General features: G+C 50.7%; 9 protein-coding genes across 9 annotated transcripts; 1 reads left to right on the plus strand and 8 right to left on the minus strand.

Moving 5' to 3' along the window:
* Positions 1 to 410: 410 nt before the first annotated feature.
* On the minus strand, positions 411 to 1,517 carry TbgDal_X5060 (hypothetical protein, conserved; the record flags this gene model as incomplete). The annotated part of the gene is made up of 1 exon (XM_011779383.1): positions 411 to 1,517. One exon carries the CDS (start codon positions 1,515 to 1,517, stop codon positions 411 to 413), a length of 1,107 nt encoding a protein of 368 aa, XP_011777685.1.
* Positions 1,518 to 2,000: 483 nt separating this feature from the next.
* On the minus strand, positions 2,001 to 2,993 carry TbgDal_X5070 (hypothetical protein, conserved; the record flags this gene model as incomplete). The annotated part of the gene is made up of 1 exon (XM_011779384.1): positions 2,001 to 2,993. One exon carries the CDS (start codon positions 2,991 to 2,993, stop codon positions 2,001 to 2,003), a length of 993 nt encoding a protein of 330 aa, XP_011777686.1.
* A 593-nt stretch (positions 2,994 to 3,586) lies between these two features.
* TbgDal_X5080 (hypothetical protein, conserved) lies at positions 3,587 to 8,225 on the minus strand (the record flags this gene model as incomplete). The annotated part of the gene is given in 2 exon segments (XM_011779385.1): positions 3,587 to 4,795; positions 4,794 to 8,225. Coding segments are annotated over 2 exon segments (4,641 nt in total).
* A 629-nt stretch (positions 8,226 to 8,854) lies between these two features.
* Positions 8,855 to 9,094, minus strand: TbgDal_X5090 (hypothetical protein, conserved; the record flags this gene model as incomplete). The annotated part of the gene is made up of 1 exon (XM_011779386.1): positions 8,855 to 9,094. One exon carries the CDS (start codon positions 9,092 to 9,094, stop codon positions 8,855 to 8,857), a length of 240 nt encoding a protein of 79 aa, XP_011777688.1.
* Positions 9,095 to 9,755: 661 nt separating this feature from the next.
* TbgDal_X5100 (hypothetical protein, conserved) lies at positions 9,756 to 11,831 on the minus strand (the record flags this gene model as incomplete). The annotated part of the gene is made up of 1 exon (XM_011779387.1): positions 9,756 to 11,831. One exon carries the CDS (start codon positions 11,829 to 11,831, stop codon positions 9,756 to 9,758), a length of 2,076 nt encoding a protein of 691 aa, XP_011777689.1.
* Positions 11,832 to 12,261: 430 nt separating this feature from the next.
* Positions 12,262 to 12,579, minus strand: TbgDal_X5110 (60S ribosomal protein L30, putative; the record flags this gene model as incomplete). The annotated part of the gene is made up of 1 exon (XM_011779388.1): positions 12,262 to 12,579. The coding sequence occupies one exon, from the start codon at positions 12,577 to 12,579 to the stop codon at positions 12,262 to 12,264; it is 318 nt and encodes a 105-aa protein (XP_011777690.1).
* A 315-nt stretch (positions 12,580 to 12,894) lies between these two features.
* Positions 12,895 to 13,239, minus strand: TbgDal_X5120 (60S ribosomal protein L30, putative; the record flags this gene model as incomplete). The annotated part of the gene is made up of 1 exon (XM_011779389.1): positions 12,895 to 13,239. One exon carries the CDS (start codon positions 13,237 to 13,239, stop codon positions 12,895 to 12,897), a length of 345 nt encoding a protein of 114 aa, XP_011777691.1.
* Positions 13,240 to 13,553: 314 nt separating this feature from the next.
* Positions 13,554 to 14,045, plus strand: TbgDal_X5130 (hypothetical protein, unlikely; the record flags this gene model as incomplete). Its single annotated transcript, XM_011779390.1, has 1 exon — positions 13,554 to 14,045. The coding sequence occupies one exon, from the start codon at positions 13,554 to 13,556 to the stop codon at positions 14,043 to 14,045; it is 492 nt and encodes a 163-aa protein (XP_011777692.1).
* Positions 14,046 to 15,394: 1,349 nt separating this feature from the next.
* On the minus strand, positions 15,395 to 16,192 carry TbgDal_X5140 (hypothetical protein, conserved; the record flags this gene model as incomplete). The annotated part of the gene is made up of 1 exon (XM_011779391.1): positions 15,395 to 16,192. The coding sequence occupies one exon, from the start codon at positions 16,190 to 16,192 to the stop codon at positions 15,395 to 15,397; it is 798 nt and encodes a 265-aa protein (XP_011777693.1).
* Positions 16,193 to 16,414: the final 222 nt, after the last annotated feature.

A 16,414-nucleotide genomic window follows, 5' to 3' on the forward strand; every position in this document is an offset into this window, starting at 1 on the left:
CAAATAGACAACAGCTGCTATGAAGAAAGAAAACTGCGGTGGGCACGGGGGTGCAAAAAAATGTGGGAGCATCATCAAGCTTAGACGCAAACTGTGAAAGGAGAAATCAGAGGCGCCAACCACATGTACGGTTGCGCGCGTACGCACATGGTAACTGCAACCATCACCCGGGGCCCGAAATCCACGGCATGATTAGACCCGTGCGCACCCCAGCAGGTATTCTGAACTATACGAAGGCGGTTGGTAAAAGCTGGAAGAAATAAAGGGAGTACCACCTCGAAGCCACCCGTTCCACTTTTCAGAACTGTAAAGGCTCCTTCCGGCCTTGACTGTAATAAACAATGTACCTCCCACTTCCAAGACTAAATTACGTGTGCGTCCTCTTCCTTATAACAGTCGACATGTACTCACTAGGCCGCCTTCGGTCGTTTTGAAGCCTTTGACGGGTGGGCCGCAGATGTCTCGGTGAAAGTTATCCCTGGTTGCCAGCGCGAGTGTAGGCGATCGTAGGACCATCGAAGGAACATGTCATCTATGCAACCGCAGTATCCCTTCGGCAGCCCTGACCAACAATGGCACAATGCGGCCTTCTCTGTATCTCCCTCTTTCATGCCCACAATCTTTGCTTCGTCGTTCCCGGGTAAACCAACCTGGTGGCCAATGCTCAGTTTAGGACGGGGGTTTAGCGCGAGGTGTACTGGAGACAAGTCAGGGCACATCGTGACGCCCTGCAGCACAGGGGCGGTATTGCCAAGGCAACGTGGAGCTCCCTTTTCTACCAGCCACTGGATCACTTCCCTGTCAGCAAGTGCCAAAGCAGCATGCAGGGGCGTGCGACCCCAGCGGTCGTACACAATGAGGCTTCCACCTGCGCTATGTAATAAATTCATCATAGCAATATTACCTGTTATGATGGCAACAAACATGGGGCTGTAGCCGTGCCGCATCTGATCCAGAGTAGCAAAGGGTTCGCTGAGGAAGCTCATTTCATTTGGGTTGGCCCCCCACTCAAGACACCGATCGGCGAGGGCAATATTCCCCGTCAAGACCCCCAAGAGCAGAAATGTAGCACCACGATAAAGTGAATCACCTCGTTTATCGCATAACCCAGGCAGCTGATCCTCCAAGAACTTGCCGATAGACTTCACCGGTAGGTTAATGTCGTTACCGCGTGCACCCGAGGGATTATTCGAATTGGTATTAGTACTAGTAGGGCCGTCGGTTTTGTTGTAGATGTTGGATAGTTTGGCGAGGTCCTCTGCGATTGCTCCCTCATGTGCCCCGCCCAGTACAACCTTCCCTTTACGAATGACTTGAAAAGACTCCCATGATATGGCAGGGGCAGTTCTGAATGAACGCAGAACGGAAGGACCCGAATACTCGCATGCGGCGCCAGTGGAAACAATGTTACTGTCCATGGAGCCGTGTACCCCTTCTGTTCTGTACCACTTACACCCCCGGTAGTCGTTTGATCCACGTAACTCTTCACTGGGAAATTGTTCACCAACTTGTTGCATCAAACAATTTATGTAGTCCCCTGCAACGCGAAGTAAGCACACACTATATTTAAAGTGGACTTATCCGCTTTGCTTGCAGATTCACGTTCCGATTTTATTCCTTCTCGATCGAAAGAACTTTTAACAGTGGTGCAACAGCTAACTTCTAAACAGTTTGTTGTTACCCTTAAACCAACTGAATAGCTTGCCAATAAAACGGAAGAGGTAGAAGTGAATCAAGTGTACTGATGACCAACGAAACGCAATTCACCCCGCCGTGTATCACCCTGACAAGGATTTGAAAAGGGGGAGAAAGAAGTGAAAAAAAAAACTAATTGGCGGTATTCACAAATTCATACAAATAAAACGAAAATTGAAATATCAACACACAAAAAAGTGATGTTCGCAACTCGGTACGGAAGGCGGCGCAGTGGCTCTTAAAACCAGAACAAACAAGACCGCTTGGGAGTTTACCACCTACATGACCTCCACCACCCATCTTTGTTACCCGCCAGCAACCGACGGCATGCGCCTAATTATTTCGTTCTTCAACTCCCCGTACCGTATGTATTCGTAAGAGTGCGCCTGCCGATCATTCCTCGTTGGTGCAAATCCGTTACGCTGTTCAAAATCGCTCTCAAAACGGTGGAGAATCCGCTTCAAGTACCGCTTTTCAGCGGCGAGCTCCTCATTTGACATCTGTGACACGCGGATACCACTGCCGATCGTCGGTTGCGTGGAGCCCGGCCCCTCGTTTGCGGACAGTCCTGACGATGTGGATGACCTGACCACCTGACGCTGCAAACCACTGGGCTGAGTTGTAGACCCGACAACTCTACGAGCCGGGTTATCCACCTGACTGCCGGAGGGGGAGGGAGTCCGTACTCTCACTCCTGATGTCACCGTCCCCGCACTGTTCGCACGTTCACTACTGGATCGTGCACCCTGAGGCTGTTGTGTCTGCGATTGAGAGTTTGTGAGATTGTTATTGTCTTCGCCACCGCCATTGGTGGGTGACTCCTCTCCCCGTAAGCGGTTTTTTGCCAGTTTATATAGCTCATACACCTGTCGCAGCATGGCCTTATCACGAGTGGTCACTGCAACCCCACGCTCTTCACAAAACACTCGCTCCCACTCGTGAATACGCTGTTTCATCTCTTTTTTAAAGGACAGGCACTGCCCGTGCGTTAGAGATGTTACTACACCGGCCGCTGCCGAGGGGGAAGTTCGCCCATCCCTCCCCCGCGAGTGGTCTAGGAATGTTATCTCACCACGGTAACTTGACAGAAGTTGCAGCGCCAGCACATCTGCGGAGGGTGATTGGGGCCCATAGGTTTGCTCTACGCGGCTGCGCTGCTCACGCTGCAACGAACGTACCGACTCAATAGTTGCTCTATTGTGCGCCCGGAAATCCTCGTCAATCACATGAGTTTGTGTGAAACTGAGTGCGTCGACAGTTTGCGCAGCCGCTTGCATCAACTGATCTCTCACGTCCATTAAGGGAGATCCGTCACCGCCACTATACCCTCTCTACTCTAGCTACTGGTATATACTTGTAACAGGGTTTTGCGTTCTCCCTTTTGCGGCCTGTTCCTTCAATTATTAGGCGACAAAGGTTCCTCTGCGCACACACACACCACGAAGATATCCTTACTCTATAGGGTTGCGCTCCCCCTCTGCCTTGATTGTTTGCTTTCTCCACCTTAAATCCCCGGTTACTAGTGTACTATGGTGCTGCGAAACACTGCAGCGTTTATGCACCTCCACTGCTAATTCCGAAGAGTAGAAAGGGTCGAAACATTATAGTGATGATAATAATTTATAGAATAGCTACAGCAAAACCCAAATCACACGCGGATGACAGTTATTTGCTATGCAAGCACGTCTGCGCAAAGCGTGCTTTAACTCCTTTGATGACAACAAGGGAAATCACCGCCCGGACGGCGGTACCCTTCTCATGTGAAACAACAACGAAACAGGTCCGAAGAGCCTTCAACTGCGCTAAAAAAAAAACAAGTGATGACGGTAACGAAAATAATTCCTTTTGTAAAGAAAAAACAAAGGGGGAAGGACGCGAACGGTGCTATCTGTCACATGCGTGCGGACTGAATAACTGCCTCTGAGAGGGTAGCGAACGACACTCTAGAATGCGCCATGCACTTAAGTAATGGCGACGGCTGCAAGTGCGCCCCGTGCCACACCGCCAACTCTTCCATTTTTTGCAACATCAAACCAGCACCCATGGCGTCAGCCAGTGTTAGCGCTCCGCCAGTGGTTTCACTGAACCCCAATGTCGCTATAGTCAGCGCGTTTGCATCTGCCGCAGTAAGCAGATGCCCTGACAGCAGTAACTCGCAGCATTCATTCACAACAACAGAGAGCAAACGGTCAGACAGCTCTGTATCTGTAAGATGACGACGTAAGTATTGCTTTTGAACCACCGTATTTAGTGCAACTGAAGAACCATCCGCTCCATATGTGTAGAAACCACCACGTCTTGTTCGAGTACCACCGAATCCGTCATTGCTCATACTACGAAGCACCTGGTATCCGATAGAAGGGAGCCAATCGTGTATCAGCGGATTGCGGTGGTCGTTCATGTGACTCGTTTCCTCAATCAAACGCGAAACGGTAGAGGTACCCAAATGATCAGCGAGTCGGAATGGTCCACCCAGAAGCCGGAGCACACCTGTAGAGACGCGTTCAACTTTCTCGATGTCGCAATGCATCGCAATCCGACACGCCTCTGTCACGAAAGCCGCGATGAGGCGGCCGCTACAGGAATGCCGACAAACAACATATGGCCGATATTCTTGCTGCAAGTAAGCCAGCGCTGCGGAAAGTGTACTTGCCCGCAGGTGTTCAGGGCACCCTTCCCGACCAAAGAGACGAACCTCCTGTAGATCTCGAAGGGGAGATACCGCATACGCTGAAACGGGTGATATAGTTGCAACGCAGTTAAATTCAGGTATGAGCGGGCGCGCAACATATTCATCGCCAATTATTACCACGTTTGCCTTTGTTAGAGCACCGGATTGGTCCTTCACCAAGCTCTTCATCGCTTCAATGTTCGATTTCCCGCAATCAAGCAAGACAGTTCCTTGGTTGCAGCTCTCAGCAGACAACGCCCTTACTTTCCTCGGCCACAGCTCCGCTTCATCGGCCTTAAACCTCAAATACCCTCCATACGGTGGGGACGAAAGCACCCTACGTTGAATCTCACACCCATGCCCATAAATGCGAGCTGCGTTAACTGCAGAAGGGGAAAAAAGAAATTCACTATAAATACCCTCGCTACGCAGCGTCCCTGTTTCCACCGCTGCGGACGCGTTCCCACTCTCTCCAACGTTGTGAGTACACCCCCCGCTTCGCCATTGCAGCCAGACAATACCGACGCCAAGCCTGTGTAATGGGATTTGAGTACACCTCGACGCTGCTTCCCCCTGTGGAACGAGTAAGGAAAAATCTGCGTAGAACAAAATCCCGCAGCGCAGGTCGGTTTAAAAAGGCGAGCAAGGCGTTTTCCAGACGTAACAGCAAAGAGGTAGGTGGTAACGCTTTGCTGTGGTCGACGTAACTGAGGCGAAGGGCCGTGAGCCCCTCACGAGTATCGCGTGCGTGGCGGGCAACACCAGCATCCAGCAATGTCGCAGCAGTGAATCTGTACTGTTGCTGTGATGCAGCAAGAGTGCGCTGCGCACCGAAGTAGCGGCACAGCTGCCGCACAGCATGCGAAGTAGGGAAATCACCCAGCAGGCACGACGGAAATCCAAAAGTAGTGTGGGTTGCGTCAAGGAACACGCGGTAATGACAAGCAAGGAACAACTCCGCCGCAAAATCATCAAGAGAACCTCCGTTTACGATCGCCACGAAATTAAGAGGAGGCGTCTTGCCCATGCGCAGAAATAGCCGTTCCTTCTCCCGTATTAACTCAATACGCTCAGAGCACGAAAGCTCCAATGGGCTATGCTTTGGCTGAAAGAATGCAATACCAGGCAGTGAGGTGAGCACTACATGGGTGACCGGCCCACTAATCGTAATGGAGTGATTTTCAATGGCTGTTATAGCCTCATTAAGCGCACGCACAGCCGAGATAGTACTTACCAGTGGCTCCCAAAGGGTGATGGTAACAATATGCTGCGATGACTCATCAAAGGACAACTTCAACAGCGCTGAACCACTTTGTGCAGTAAACGCTCCACAAGTCCACGGAGCCAACGGAGGGTGCTCAGTGATACAACTCGAGACAGTTGAAGACAAGTTGCTCCTTCCATCCGATTCTTTGGGTTGCTGCTCTTCCTTTCCATACAGTGAGGTTTCCAAGCTGGCGGCCGTCACAGTGTTGTTGACGCTCAATTCTGATAACTCCTTTTCTCCGACAACGTCATGGGTCACCCCCGTGTGCTTTTGCATAAATGCCCCTCCACTAAAGTCGTCAGGCACCATATGGTTGTCAATCAATGTCGCCTCCTTCTCGGACAACTCTTTAAGACCGCTTTTATCCGCAAGTTCCACAATTGGCTCAGATTTTTCGCAGTGTTCAAAGTTTAAACTGAGGCCTTCGATTTCTCGACCCACAATGACCGGAGAACGCACAAGGGGTCTCGTTGCTCGCGCCCGCTCAATCTCCTCATCCAGAGAGAGGGCAGAACTTTTCGCCCAAACAGTGTCTTGTGGGTCACCACTAGCGGTCGGTGGTGCGATGGTGGTTCGCGTGTCATTCCGAGAACCACTCACCGGCTTCGAGGAAGCTACGAAGTCACTTGGCATCGAAGGAGCCGCAGGTGGTGCCAACGGTGCTTTTGGTGGGTCCGGAGCTCTAGGTGCCGCCTTCGGAGCGGAAGGCACCTGCCGTTTCGACGGTGATGGATTATGTGACGCGAAAACTATTTTGATGTCTTGTATATCCTCCACAACGTTTGAAAGGGACACGTCCCTATTTCCTTTATATGTATCTCCCCGGCTACGTATTTTTTCTTTCTGCGAGTAACCCACCTCTCTCTTTGAATTCCGGCCCTCCTTAGCACCCCCACTTCTCTGCAAACGGCCCCTTTCCCCATCCAACCCAGATGCACGATCATCTCCCGTAAAACGACCACGTGATTTCCTTGTAGAGGTCATAGAATTCACAGGAGCTGTTTTCTGTAGTTCCGGTGCTGCAGGAGCTGCTTTCTGTAGTTCCGGTGCTGCGGGAGCTGCTTTCTGTAGTTCCGGTGCTGCAGGAGCTGCTTTCTGTAGTTCCGGTGCTGCAGGAGCTGCTTTCTGTAGTTCCGGTGCTGCAGGAGCTGCTTTCTGTAGTTCCGGTGCTGCAGGAGCTGCTTTCTGTAGTTCCGGTGCTGCAGGAGCTGCTTTCTGTAGTTCCGGTGCTGCAGGAGCTGCTTTCTGTAGTTCCGGTGCTGCAGGAGCTGCTTTCTGTAGTTCCGGTGCTGCGGGAGCTGCTTTCTGTGGTTCCGGTGCTGCGGGAGCTGCTTTCTGTAGTTCCGGTGCTGCAGGAGCTGCTTTCTGTAGTTCCGGTGCTGCAGGAGCTGCTTTCTGTAGTTCCGGTGCTGCAGGAGCTGCTTTCTGTAGTTCCGGTGCTGCAGGAGCTGCTTTCTGTAGTTCCGGTGCTGCAGGAGCTGCTTTCTGTAGTTCCGGTGCTGCAGGAGCTGCTTTCTGTAGTTCCGGTGCTGCAGGAGCTGCTTTCTGTAGTTCCGGTGCTGCAGGAGCTGCTTTCTGTAGTTCCGGTGCTGCAGGAGCTGCTTTCTGTAGTTCCGGTGCTGCAGGAGCTGCTTTCTGTAGTTCCGGTGCTGCAGGAGCTGCTTTCTGTAGTTCCGGTGCTGCAGGAGCTGCTTTCTGTAGTTCCGGTGCTGCAGGAGCTGCTTTCTGTAGTTCCGGTGCTGCAGGAGCTGCTTTCTGTAGTTCCGGTGCTGCAGGAGCTGCTTTCTGTAGTTCCGGTGCTGCAGGAGCTGCTTTCTGTAGTTCCGGTGCTGCAGGAGCTGCTTTCTGTAGTTCCGGTGCTGCAGGAGCTGCTTTCTGTAGTTCCGGTGCTGCAGGAGCTGCTTTCTGTAGTTCCGGTGCTGCAGGAGCTGCTTTCTGTAGTTCCGGTGCTGCAGGAGCTGCTTTCTGTAGTTCCGGTGCTGCAGGAGCTGCTTTCTGTAGTTCCGGTGCTGCAGGAGCTGCTTTCTGTAGTTCCGGTGCTGCAGGAGCTGCTTTCTGTAGTTCCGGTGCTGCAGGAGCTGCTTTCTGTAGTTCCGGTGCTGCGGGAGCTGCTTTCTGTAGTTCCGATGCTGCAGGAGCTGCTTTCTGTAGTTCCGGTGCTGCAGGAGCTGCTTTCTGTAGTTCCGGTGCTGCAGGAGCTGCTTTCTGTAGTTCCGGTGCTGCGGGAGCTGCTTTCTGTAGTTCCGGTGCTGCAGGAGCTGCTTTCTGTAGTTCCGGTGCTGCAGGAGCTGCTTTCTGTAGTTCCGGTGCGGCGGGAGCTGCTTTCTGTAGTTCCGGTGCTGCAGGAGCTGCTTTCTGTAGTTCCGGTGCTGCAGGAGCTGCTTTCTTGAGTGGTTCCGGTGCTGCAGGAGCTGCTTTCTTGAGTGGTTCCGGTGCTGCGGGAGCTGCTTTCTGTAGTTCCGGTGCTGCGGGAGCTGCTTTCTTGAGTGGTTCAGTTTGGTATCTTCTCACAGCATTCCCTGTTACCGCAAATAGGCAGCCGGTTGGGGGACCGCTGAGCGCCGAAGCGACTGTTGGTGCAAATCGACGCATTAGTGACGACAAACAATGTTGACAGCGGTGGATGTACTTATTCGGCAATACGTTATCTTTACCCTCGTTGTAACAACCTGTTACTTATCCAACTTTCCCCTCTGCCGCCTTTGCAGGTGTGCAATTTGTCCTCCCCCTTCGCTTCGCACCAATGATTTCGTGTTAGGTTTGATGTGCAGATTAGTTTTCTATGGCTCCAGTGCCACTCTCCCTTGAAAAGTTAATATATTTTGGATTAACATACGCGAAGAAATAATTGTGAGAGGAAGAGGAGGAGTGCCACACCAGCACGTAACGACCGCAAGAAGAAAAAGTTGTGCCAGCATCTTTAGCGCATTCAGTCGTGGTCCCATGATATTTTATCCCAATCTTTGGCCCTCTTTAGTATTCGGAAAATAATAACGGCACCCTACCGTTCCAGATAGCTTCCTCATACATGGAACTCACCTCGATACTCCACCTCCTAGAGTGGCAGTTGAGTATCACTTACACGGTCACCGTCCAAGGTCCCTCCAGCAGCACCGAATGAGGAAATAACTTCAAACAGCATCGACTGTGGGGAGCGTAAACAGCAACGGCAAGTTACAACGATCACTGACAGTAATAAAAGGGAATGGACGACATACGCCTCAATCGTATACTTTGAGCGCAACTTTTGAGCCTGCAGGCGCCATGAGCATGATTGCCTCGTAACATAACCACACGCAAACCGGTACCAGCGGGAACAACCACACGACCTGGGGTGGCAGGCCGTATACCTTTTCCCGATGTGCTCCCACGTCTACCGGATCAAGTGCACGCAGAACGAAAAACGTCGCAACGGTAACAAACAATACCCAAAGAGGAAGCGCGATAGGTCGCAAAAACATGCTTCTGTCTCTACAGTCGGCTTTCACTTGTGTAAGTGTAGCGGCTGTGGAGTAAACGTTCCGACTCCGTTTTTGTATATGATGTCGCAGTAAATGGTGCGTAATTAACGGCGATAAACGAATGTTTTGTTTTTTCTTTTACCGTCTATACCTTACTGGCATGTAGGCGTCCAATCTTTATCGACACTGATATCTCTCCTACCTTTCTAAGTGAGTTGGATAATATATTTGAAAGAGAAGAGAAAACAAATAAACTCACCGTCCCCCGGTACGATCAGTTTCAGGGTTGTACCAATAGGCTGCGTTTTGTTCGGTCACTGTAAGTCATTTGATGTTGCCATTCTTTCACGTTTATCCTTCACCCACACCCATTTTCGGCCAAACAATCCAAACTTTTAGGCAAAGTTAACTGGCATTAAGACACCATGACCAAAGGGGAATCAAAAACTAACTCCTCGGTACAAGCCGTGACATTTCTTCCGACTCGCGCCGATGACGGCAAGGGCGTGCCGGTTAACTGACTTGAGCAGCTTCGAGCTGGCTTCGAGGGCCCGATCACAGAGACTCTGGACGGCGCATAACCGTCCTACCAACGTAATGCAACATTTGCATACATCCACCTGGTCACATCCTGCGCGCTTTCAGCACCCTGCCTGGGCACCTACACCCCAGGTGAACGCTGCCGTTTTTGCCCGACCTCATCAAGGACCTCCGCTTTTGCATTTGACTGCCCAGACTTGCAACCTGCAAGTGCCTCAGCCAAAATACGTTGAACCCGCTTTTCCTGTTCGGACTCGACCTGCGACTGTACAGTGCGACGCTCCTCCTGCTGCTGGCGATAGGTGGGTTCCTCCACAGCCACAGCGTAGTAACCCCGGCATGGTTCATGCACCACCTCGGAGACAACGAGGGTGCTCATCACCGCGTCCACTGCAGATGCATGAGTGCTGCCGGAGGTTGGACATGTTTCATGCATAAATATAGATAGCGTGAATAACTGTGGTGGTGATGTAGAGGCGGGGAGCACGATGTAGACAGGATCATCTGTGCTCGGTGTACTCGGCAGCCAAACCACTCGAGTGCCGCTGAACGACGTACCGGGCAACAAAAGTGATTCGTTAGTGTGTTGTCCACTTCGCTGCCGTTGCTCTTCCTCATCTGGAAACGCTCCGTGAGAAAGAGCAAACGATGCCCGACGCATCTCCGCATCGCGTTTGGAGGCCACAAGTCGCAAAGCCGCCTCGCTTCCACCAATGGAAGTGGCATACAACACAGCAACACTCATACGCTCGCCAGGAACGGCAAACTCGCGCCAGTGACTGCCACCCTCACTAGGGACAAACATTGAGGGAATAAACACAGGCCACTCGACGGAAGAAGCCGCCGGTATTGTTGATGTTGTAACGTGCGGCGGCGCTGCAATACGCGCATGTAGTCCATCATCGTCAACACGCAGGATACAAACTGAGATGGTGGAGAGGGTGTGAATTCCGGTTGGGAACGCATGTACACGCTCCGCCGTGGACGACCAGTGCCGCTGCCGCCGTGAAGAATCCGATCCACCCTCAGCCGCGGCCTTCCGCTCTTGCAGCGCCTTGAAAAGCCGGCCGGCCAGTTCCTTTTTGGATGAACTGGGCGCATCGCCCTTAGTGAGAACGTCACAACTGGAGCTGCTAACAAGTGACGAAAGACCTCCCCGACGCGCCAGACAGTGGAGTAAGTCGGAATTATTACCTGTACCACTCAGCCCACCGTTCACTGCATTCAAAGTGGCACACAGATCTGCCTCGACGAAGTTCCCCTCCCGCGCTGTTTCTATTGAAGTAAGTTTTACTTCCACAAAGTCCCACGTGAAAACTTTCGTGAAATTTGTCTTTGCACGCACGACGATTGTTCGGCCCTTCCTAGCCAGTCCTACGTCAACGTCACAAGAGGTCACTGTGTTACCAACACCGCCTTCAGACGACTGTGGGAGAACGACGCCGCGCAGCACAGAACCCACCTTGACTTCCTTTAGAGCCCATCGTGTTAATAAAATATCTTTTAGAGCATGTATCAGTTCGCCGTTAGGTCCAATGTGTGTTACGTATACTGCATTATTCGTCGCTAAAGTCGCCTGGTTGTTTGTAAGGTATGCATTTGCACTGTGAACATCCTTGAACGACATAACCGCTGCATATTTTCCGATTGTGCGGGCCTTCACACGTGATACCGCTTGCAGAAACATGCGGACGACACCCTCGTTCCTACTGCTGGGCGGCTTGACCTTGGCAGCCCCTCGGTTGCCCACATGACCGCCAATAACGGCGGGAGTTGCACTCGTCGCAGCGATCTCTGCTGCTTCACTGCTCAATGTGTGTGGTACCTGCAAAACCTTCTCCTCGATCGCTACATCTTCCACATCCTGAGAAATGAGCGAACGTAAAAGGGAGATATCGAGGCTTGATAATGACGTTGCCAACAGTTTCTCGCCTACATGAACAATTGGTGGGAGGTAGCTAACAATCCAACGACGCCCAGATGAGGATAGATCATTCTGCAAACGCTCTGCGGAAGAAAGGCGTTGGAATTGAATGGTAACAGAACCGCTATGAAAGTCACGATCCTCTTCAAAGAGCACCTCCTCAATTACGCCATATTTTGAAAACGTGTTGAAGAGCTCTCCGTGCACTGCAACATCCTCTGCGTCTATGCCTGCCACACGCACACGCCGCGTGATAGATACTGGCGTTTGCATCACGGAAGTGGGAGGGGAGGTGAAGAATGTGGGATTGGGTGTCCCCTGTTTCAAAGACTAATAAGAGGTATGTGTAAGGCGTCTTGAAATAAAAAGCAGAAATCAAAGCAGTAGAATATGAAACCCGGGATTCAATGCAAAGTAAGATACATCCGCAACGTCCGTTCCTTATACCCACCCTCCCTCGGAGCATTGCAGCCGTCGAACAGCAACGGAAAGGCTATGGGTAGCACTCGCCCGCGTATTCCTCACAATGACCGCTTTGGTGGGGGACGGTGGCGGTACGTAAACCAAATGACCATTAAAAGTAATAAACAACAAAAAGAAGAATGATTGGGGTGACAGACCAACTCAGCACCGGTAAGCCTCATCAAATCACTTGAACGACTCTCGGAAAGGAACATGACGGCACACACCTACACCGTTGCGATTATGCAGAAGTGATGTCAGAGTCACCAACATCCGTAATGGAAAGTACGCAAGCACGGAAATGCCTTCCGCATGCCGTTCCAAGGTCAAGGTTGTTGCCGCTGTAGTGGTGAATTGGCGTCTTGCTTAAAGTGCAGTAGTACTCAATCTCCGCCTTGCGGATCGGCGGGCAGTTAGCGGAAATGACGACGAGTTTACTGCGGCCCTGACGAAGTGTCTTGAGTGACTGCTGCGTCCCGAGAACGTATTTGCCGGATTTCATCACCAGTTGGATCTTGGTGTTGATGGTGTCCACCTTCGACTTGACCTTCTTCGCCATTGTGCCAGCACCGGTCCCTGTGTTTCGAAGCGGTAGTCCAACAAACAGTAAAAATAAAGAGAGGAGAGAGGGGAAAGGTATTCAATAGGGTAATAGCAGATGTGGACGCAAATATTAGGTAGACACAGTACAGTCTCGCCAGATTACGAGTGGCTGAAAATTTTTAAGCTGGTTTGAATCCAAAGGGAACAAAATTTGTGGCAACAAAAAAAAATAATAATAATAATAATGCCTACAGTACCCCATTCCTTTGCAACAAATCACTTGAACGACTCTCGGAAAGGAACATGACGGCACACACCTACACCGTTGCGATTATGCAGAAGTGATGTCAGAGTCACCAACATCCGTAATGGAAAGTACGCAAGCACGGAAATGCCTTCCGCATGCCGTTCCAAGGTCAAGGTTGTTGCCGCTGTAGTGGTGAATTGGCGTCTTGCTTAAAGTGCAGTAGTACTCAATCTCCGCCTTGCGGATCGGCGGGCAGTTCGCGGAAATGACGACGAGTTTACTGCGGCCCTGACGAAGTGTCTTGAGTGACTGCTGCGTCCCGAGAACGTATTTGCCGGATTTCATCACCAGTTGGATCTTGGTGTTGATGGTGTCCACCTTCGACTTGACCTTCTTTGCCATTGTGCTACTGGAAAGGGAGGCTGCCATCGAGTATTGGAAAAGACGAAACAGAAGAAGGAATGAAAGCAAATTATGGTCAGAGAGGTTTCAAAAGAGTCCCCAAATAGAAAATGGAAAGTCTACAGAAGCGACACAACCCCCGACGACAATGTGGAAACAGTTATCTCAGTTGGCAAGGAGGAGAAGTCCATCCAGCCACACAAACAAGTGGACACAGTACCACCACCAACATCACCACCATCCAGCACTTCACGAGCAGTTTGGGTAGCGTCTCCACCTTCTCGTTTATTGCGCTAGTCAGGGGACGAAGAACATAATCGGGTCCCGCTCTTTGAGTAAGCATGTATAAAGCAACATTACCGTTCCAGAGAAAACTGTTACCGTTGATGTGTGGACAAGACGGGACGAACAGGGAAAAGATAAGCTCAACTCTACGTGACTCCTCACGCACTAGCAAGTCACATCACGATATATATATATATATATTATTTATTTATTTATTTATTCTGAAACATAACCAGTTGGTCAGCACCGTTAAAACATACCCCATTTGTTTGTTCCCCCGGTCGCAACTAGTTACAAACACCACAACATTGCAGCACACCTCACATTACACCGAGCTGCAGTGGCGTGCCGATACGTGCCACATTTCACTTCATGGAATCACTACTTTCGGGAGCAAATCCACTGAAGAAGGTCGCCACGTCCAACCAGCCGACGGCTTTGTGAGGTACAGTACAGACGGATGTCGACAAACCAAACGTATCTTTTTTTTTTCAGAAACAAACAAAATTTCACCTGGGTGCCGCCGGATCGAGCAGCCTGCACGTTGATTAAACAATTCAATAGCTCCTAAAGGCGCAGTGGCCAAAAACATTACCATTTGCCCACATACTAAAATACTTGGGCACTTCCCCTTTCCTATAGCGCCCTCGGGACGTGGTTCGGCAGACGGTAAAACTTTAAAAAAATCCTTAAGTAATGAAGAGAAATCCAATGAGGGGAGGAAACGGTGTATGAAACGTATTGCTCCTCTCACTTTGCCCCTTGCTCACTTTCTTCCCATATCCGCGGAGAGCACCAACGAACATAGAGGCGAGAAAATACAAGTCAGCGAAAGTGATTTGCAACAACATACCACATCATTCTTCTTCGCACATTAATACCACAAGAACACAAACATGGGGGAGCGAGTTATATCGCTCAGGAGGTAGACGGCTGCGACGACATCGCAGTACAAAGAGTGGACGGCAAACCAAGGTTGAAAAATGAGAGCGAGAAAGGGCATGCGTACTTACATTTTTTCCAACACCAACCAACCTCCTATTTTTCCTATCCCTGAACCCCAGCCGTCATTCCCAGTAACAAAAACTTGCCGATACTTAACCGCAGACTCCCTACCTCTGCATTCCCCCAACAACACACACCACGCTAGCCCTGTTGCAGTGCTACGCAGCAGTTGCCAAGGAGGGACCACGTAAACATACTCACTACCCACATCACGATAAAAAAGAAAACAACTAAACTTTATACCTCACTCTAACCACCCAACCCCCGGCTGGCTTGCAACTCCAGTGATGCAATCATCCACTGCCACAGTGCAGTTGATAGCACACACACACACACACACACACACATCAACTTCCTCTTTTCCACCGCTTCTTTCCCTGTCGTCGCGGTTTCTCATACGATGAATCCCGTCCACATTCCAACACTTTCACGAAGTGTCACTCAGTCAACACTGTCAACCCTGCAGGTTCCGTTTTGAGCAGCGTCAACTGCAGGCGGTTGTGGCGAACAGTTCTTGACGCCGTTAGTTCCCTCATGAGAAACAACACAGCGGCTCGTGCTGCAACACGCTGTCACTTTCGGTGAAAGTATATGACAAACGGAGAATCTACGCAACGAAAACCATATGCGGGAAGACGAAGATCCGGTGGTTGGCAAAGAAGCACCTGCCGACAGGTGGGCACAGGAAACAAATAGCAAGTAATGCAAAGCAAGACTAAGGCTTGCGGTGCACTAAAACAATGAATCGGAGCTTAAAATGTGGGGCGCACTCACGTACAGAAACACAGTCGAGGCACGGACCCACTACCTATACTTAACAAACTGTCCCCTTCCTTCAACTCTTCTCTGCACTTCCCCTGATCGTTCACCGAACAATAGCTTCCCTACACCCTCACTTGCCCGGGTCTGACTTCTGCGGGTTATTCTCAACAGAAGACTTCAACTCAGCAATGAGGTCGTCGGCAGTCTTTCCACTATACCGCTTGCCAGGTTGCATGCGCTGTAGATCCTTGTCAACTGCGAACCGCTTGTTAAGGAACTTCTTCAACATATCCCCGCGCGCTTTTTCAAGATCGTCCCGAATGCGGTCCTTTCTCTCCTTATATGCCGCTGTCTCCCGAGCCATGCGCTCCGTATCCATACGCTTCAGCTCTGCCATTTCCTCCTGTGTAAGAGCCTTCTTTCGCTTATCAAAGTCTTCACGCACCACCTGTTCCCACGGGCTATTGTACCCGAGGCCCTCCCTTCCAATGTTTTGGTCCTCACGTGCAACTTTCTTTACCTGTTCCGGATCCAACTCCCAGAAACGCCACTCATTCCACTTCTGTGCCGTCTCCAACTCACGCCAGGTGACTTGCAGGATGTATTCAACAGGCCAACCCCAAAAATATCGCTTCTCAAGGGTGCACCAGTCATCCTGGCATTCCTTAATGCCATGGTTTACACGCTTCACCAGAGTCATGGCTATGTTGTAGTAAGTGGACTCTGGGGGAATGTCAGAGCTTGTCAGAAAGGCTTGCAGTTCACTCGCAGCAGCAAGCAACTTCGGCTTCCAAAGCGGCTCCACAGCTATGCCAGCTAAACCTGTCGTGGATTTGACAGGAAATGCACGGGGGATGTACTCATCGCTAATTGTCATCAAAATAGCTGTGGGCCTCAGTCCTGAAAGCAAAAATTGGGAGGAACGCATGGGGCCGCTACTGATAATTGAATCCGCTACACTTCTACGGTGTTGGAAAAAAAAATCCCCCTAATTCTTCTGATCCGACTAATCCCTCAACTAACTTTTCGCACTGTTGCCGTTTAGGGTCCGATTTATTTTTTTTTCTTCCGCCCACAACTTTTTTACGCGCAAACAACTCCCCGCAAACGTTATTCCTTTATTCTTACTACAAAAAAACTGAGGACCAAA

This window comes from Trypanosoma brucei, chromosome 10 (genome assembly GCF_000210295.1).
Source record: "Trypanosoma brucei gambiense DAL972 chromosome 10, complete sequence".
Lineage (NCBI taxonomy): Eukaryota > Euglenozoa > Kinetoplastea > Trypanosomatida > Trypanosomatidae > Trypanosoma > Trypanosoma brucei.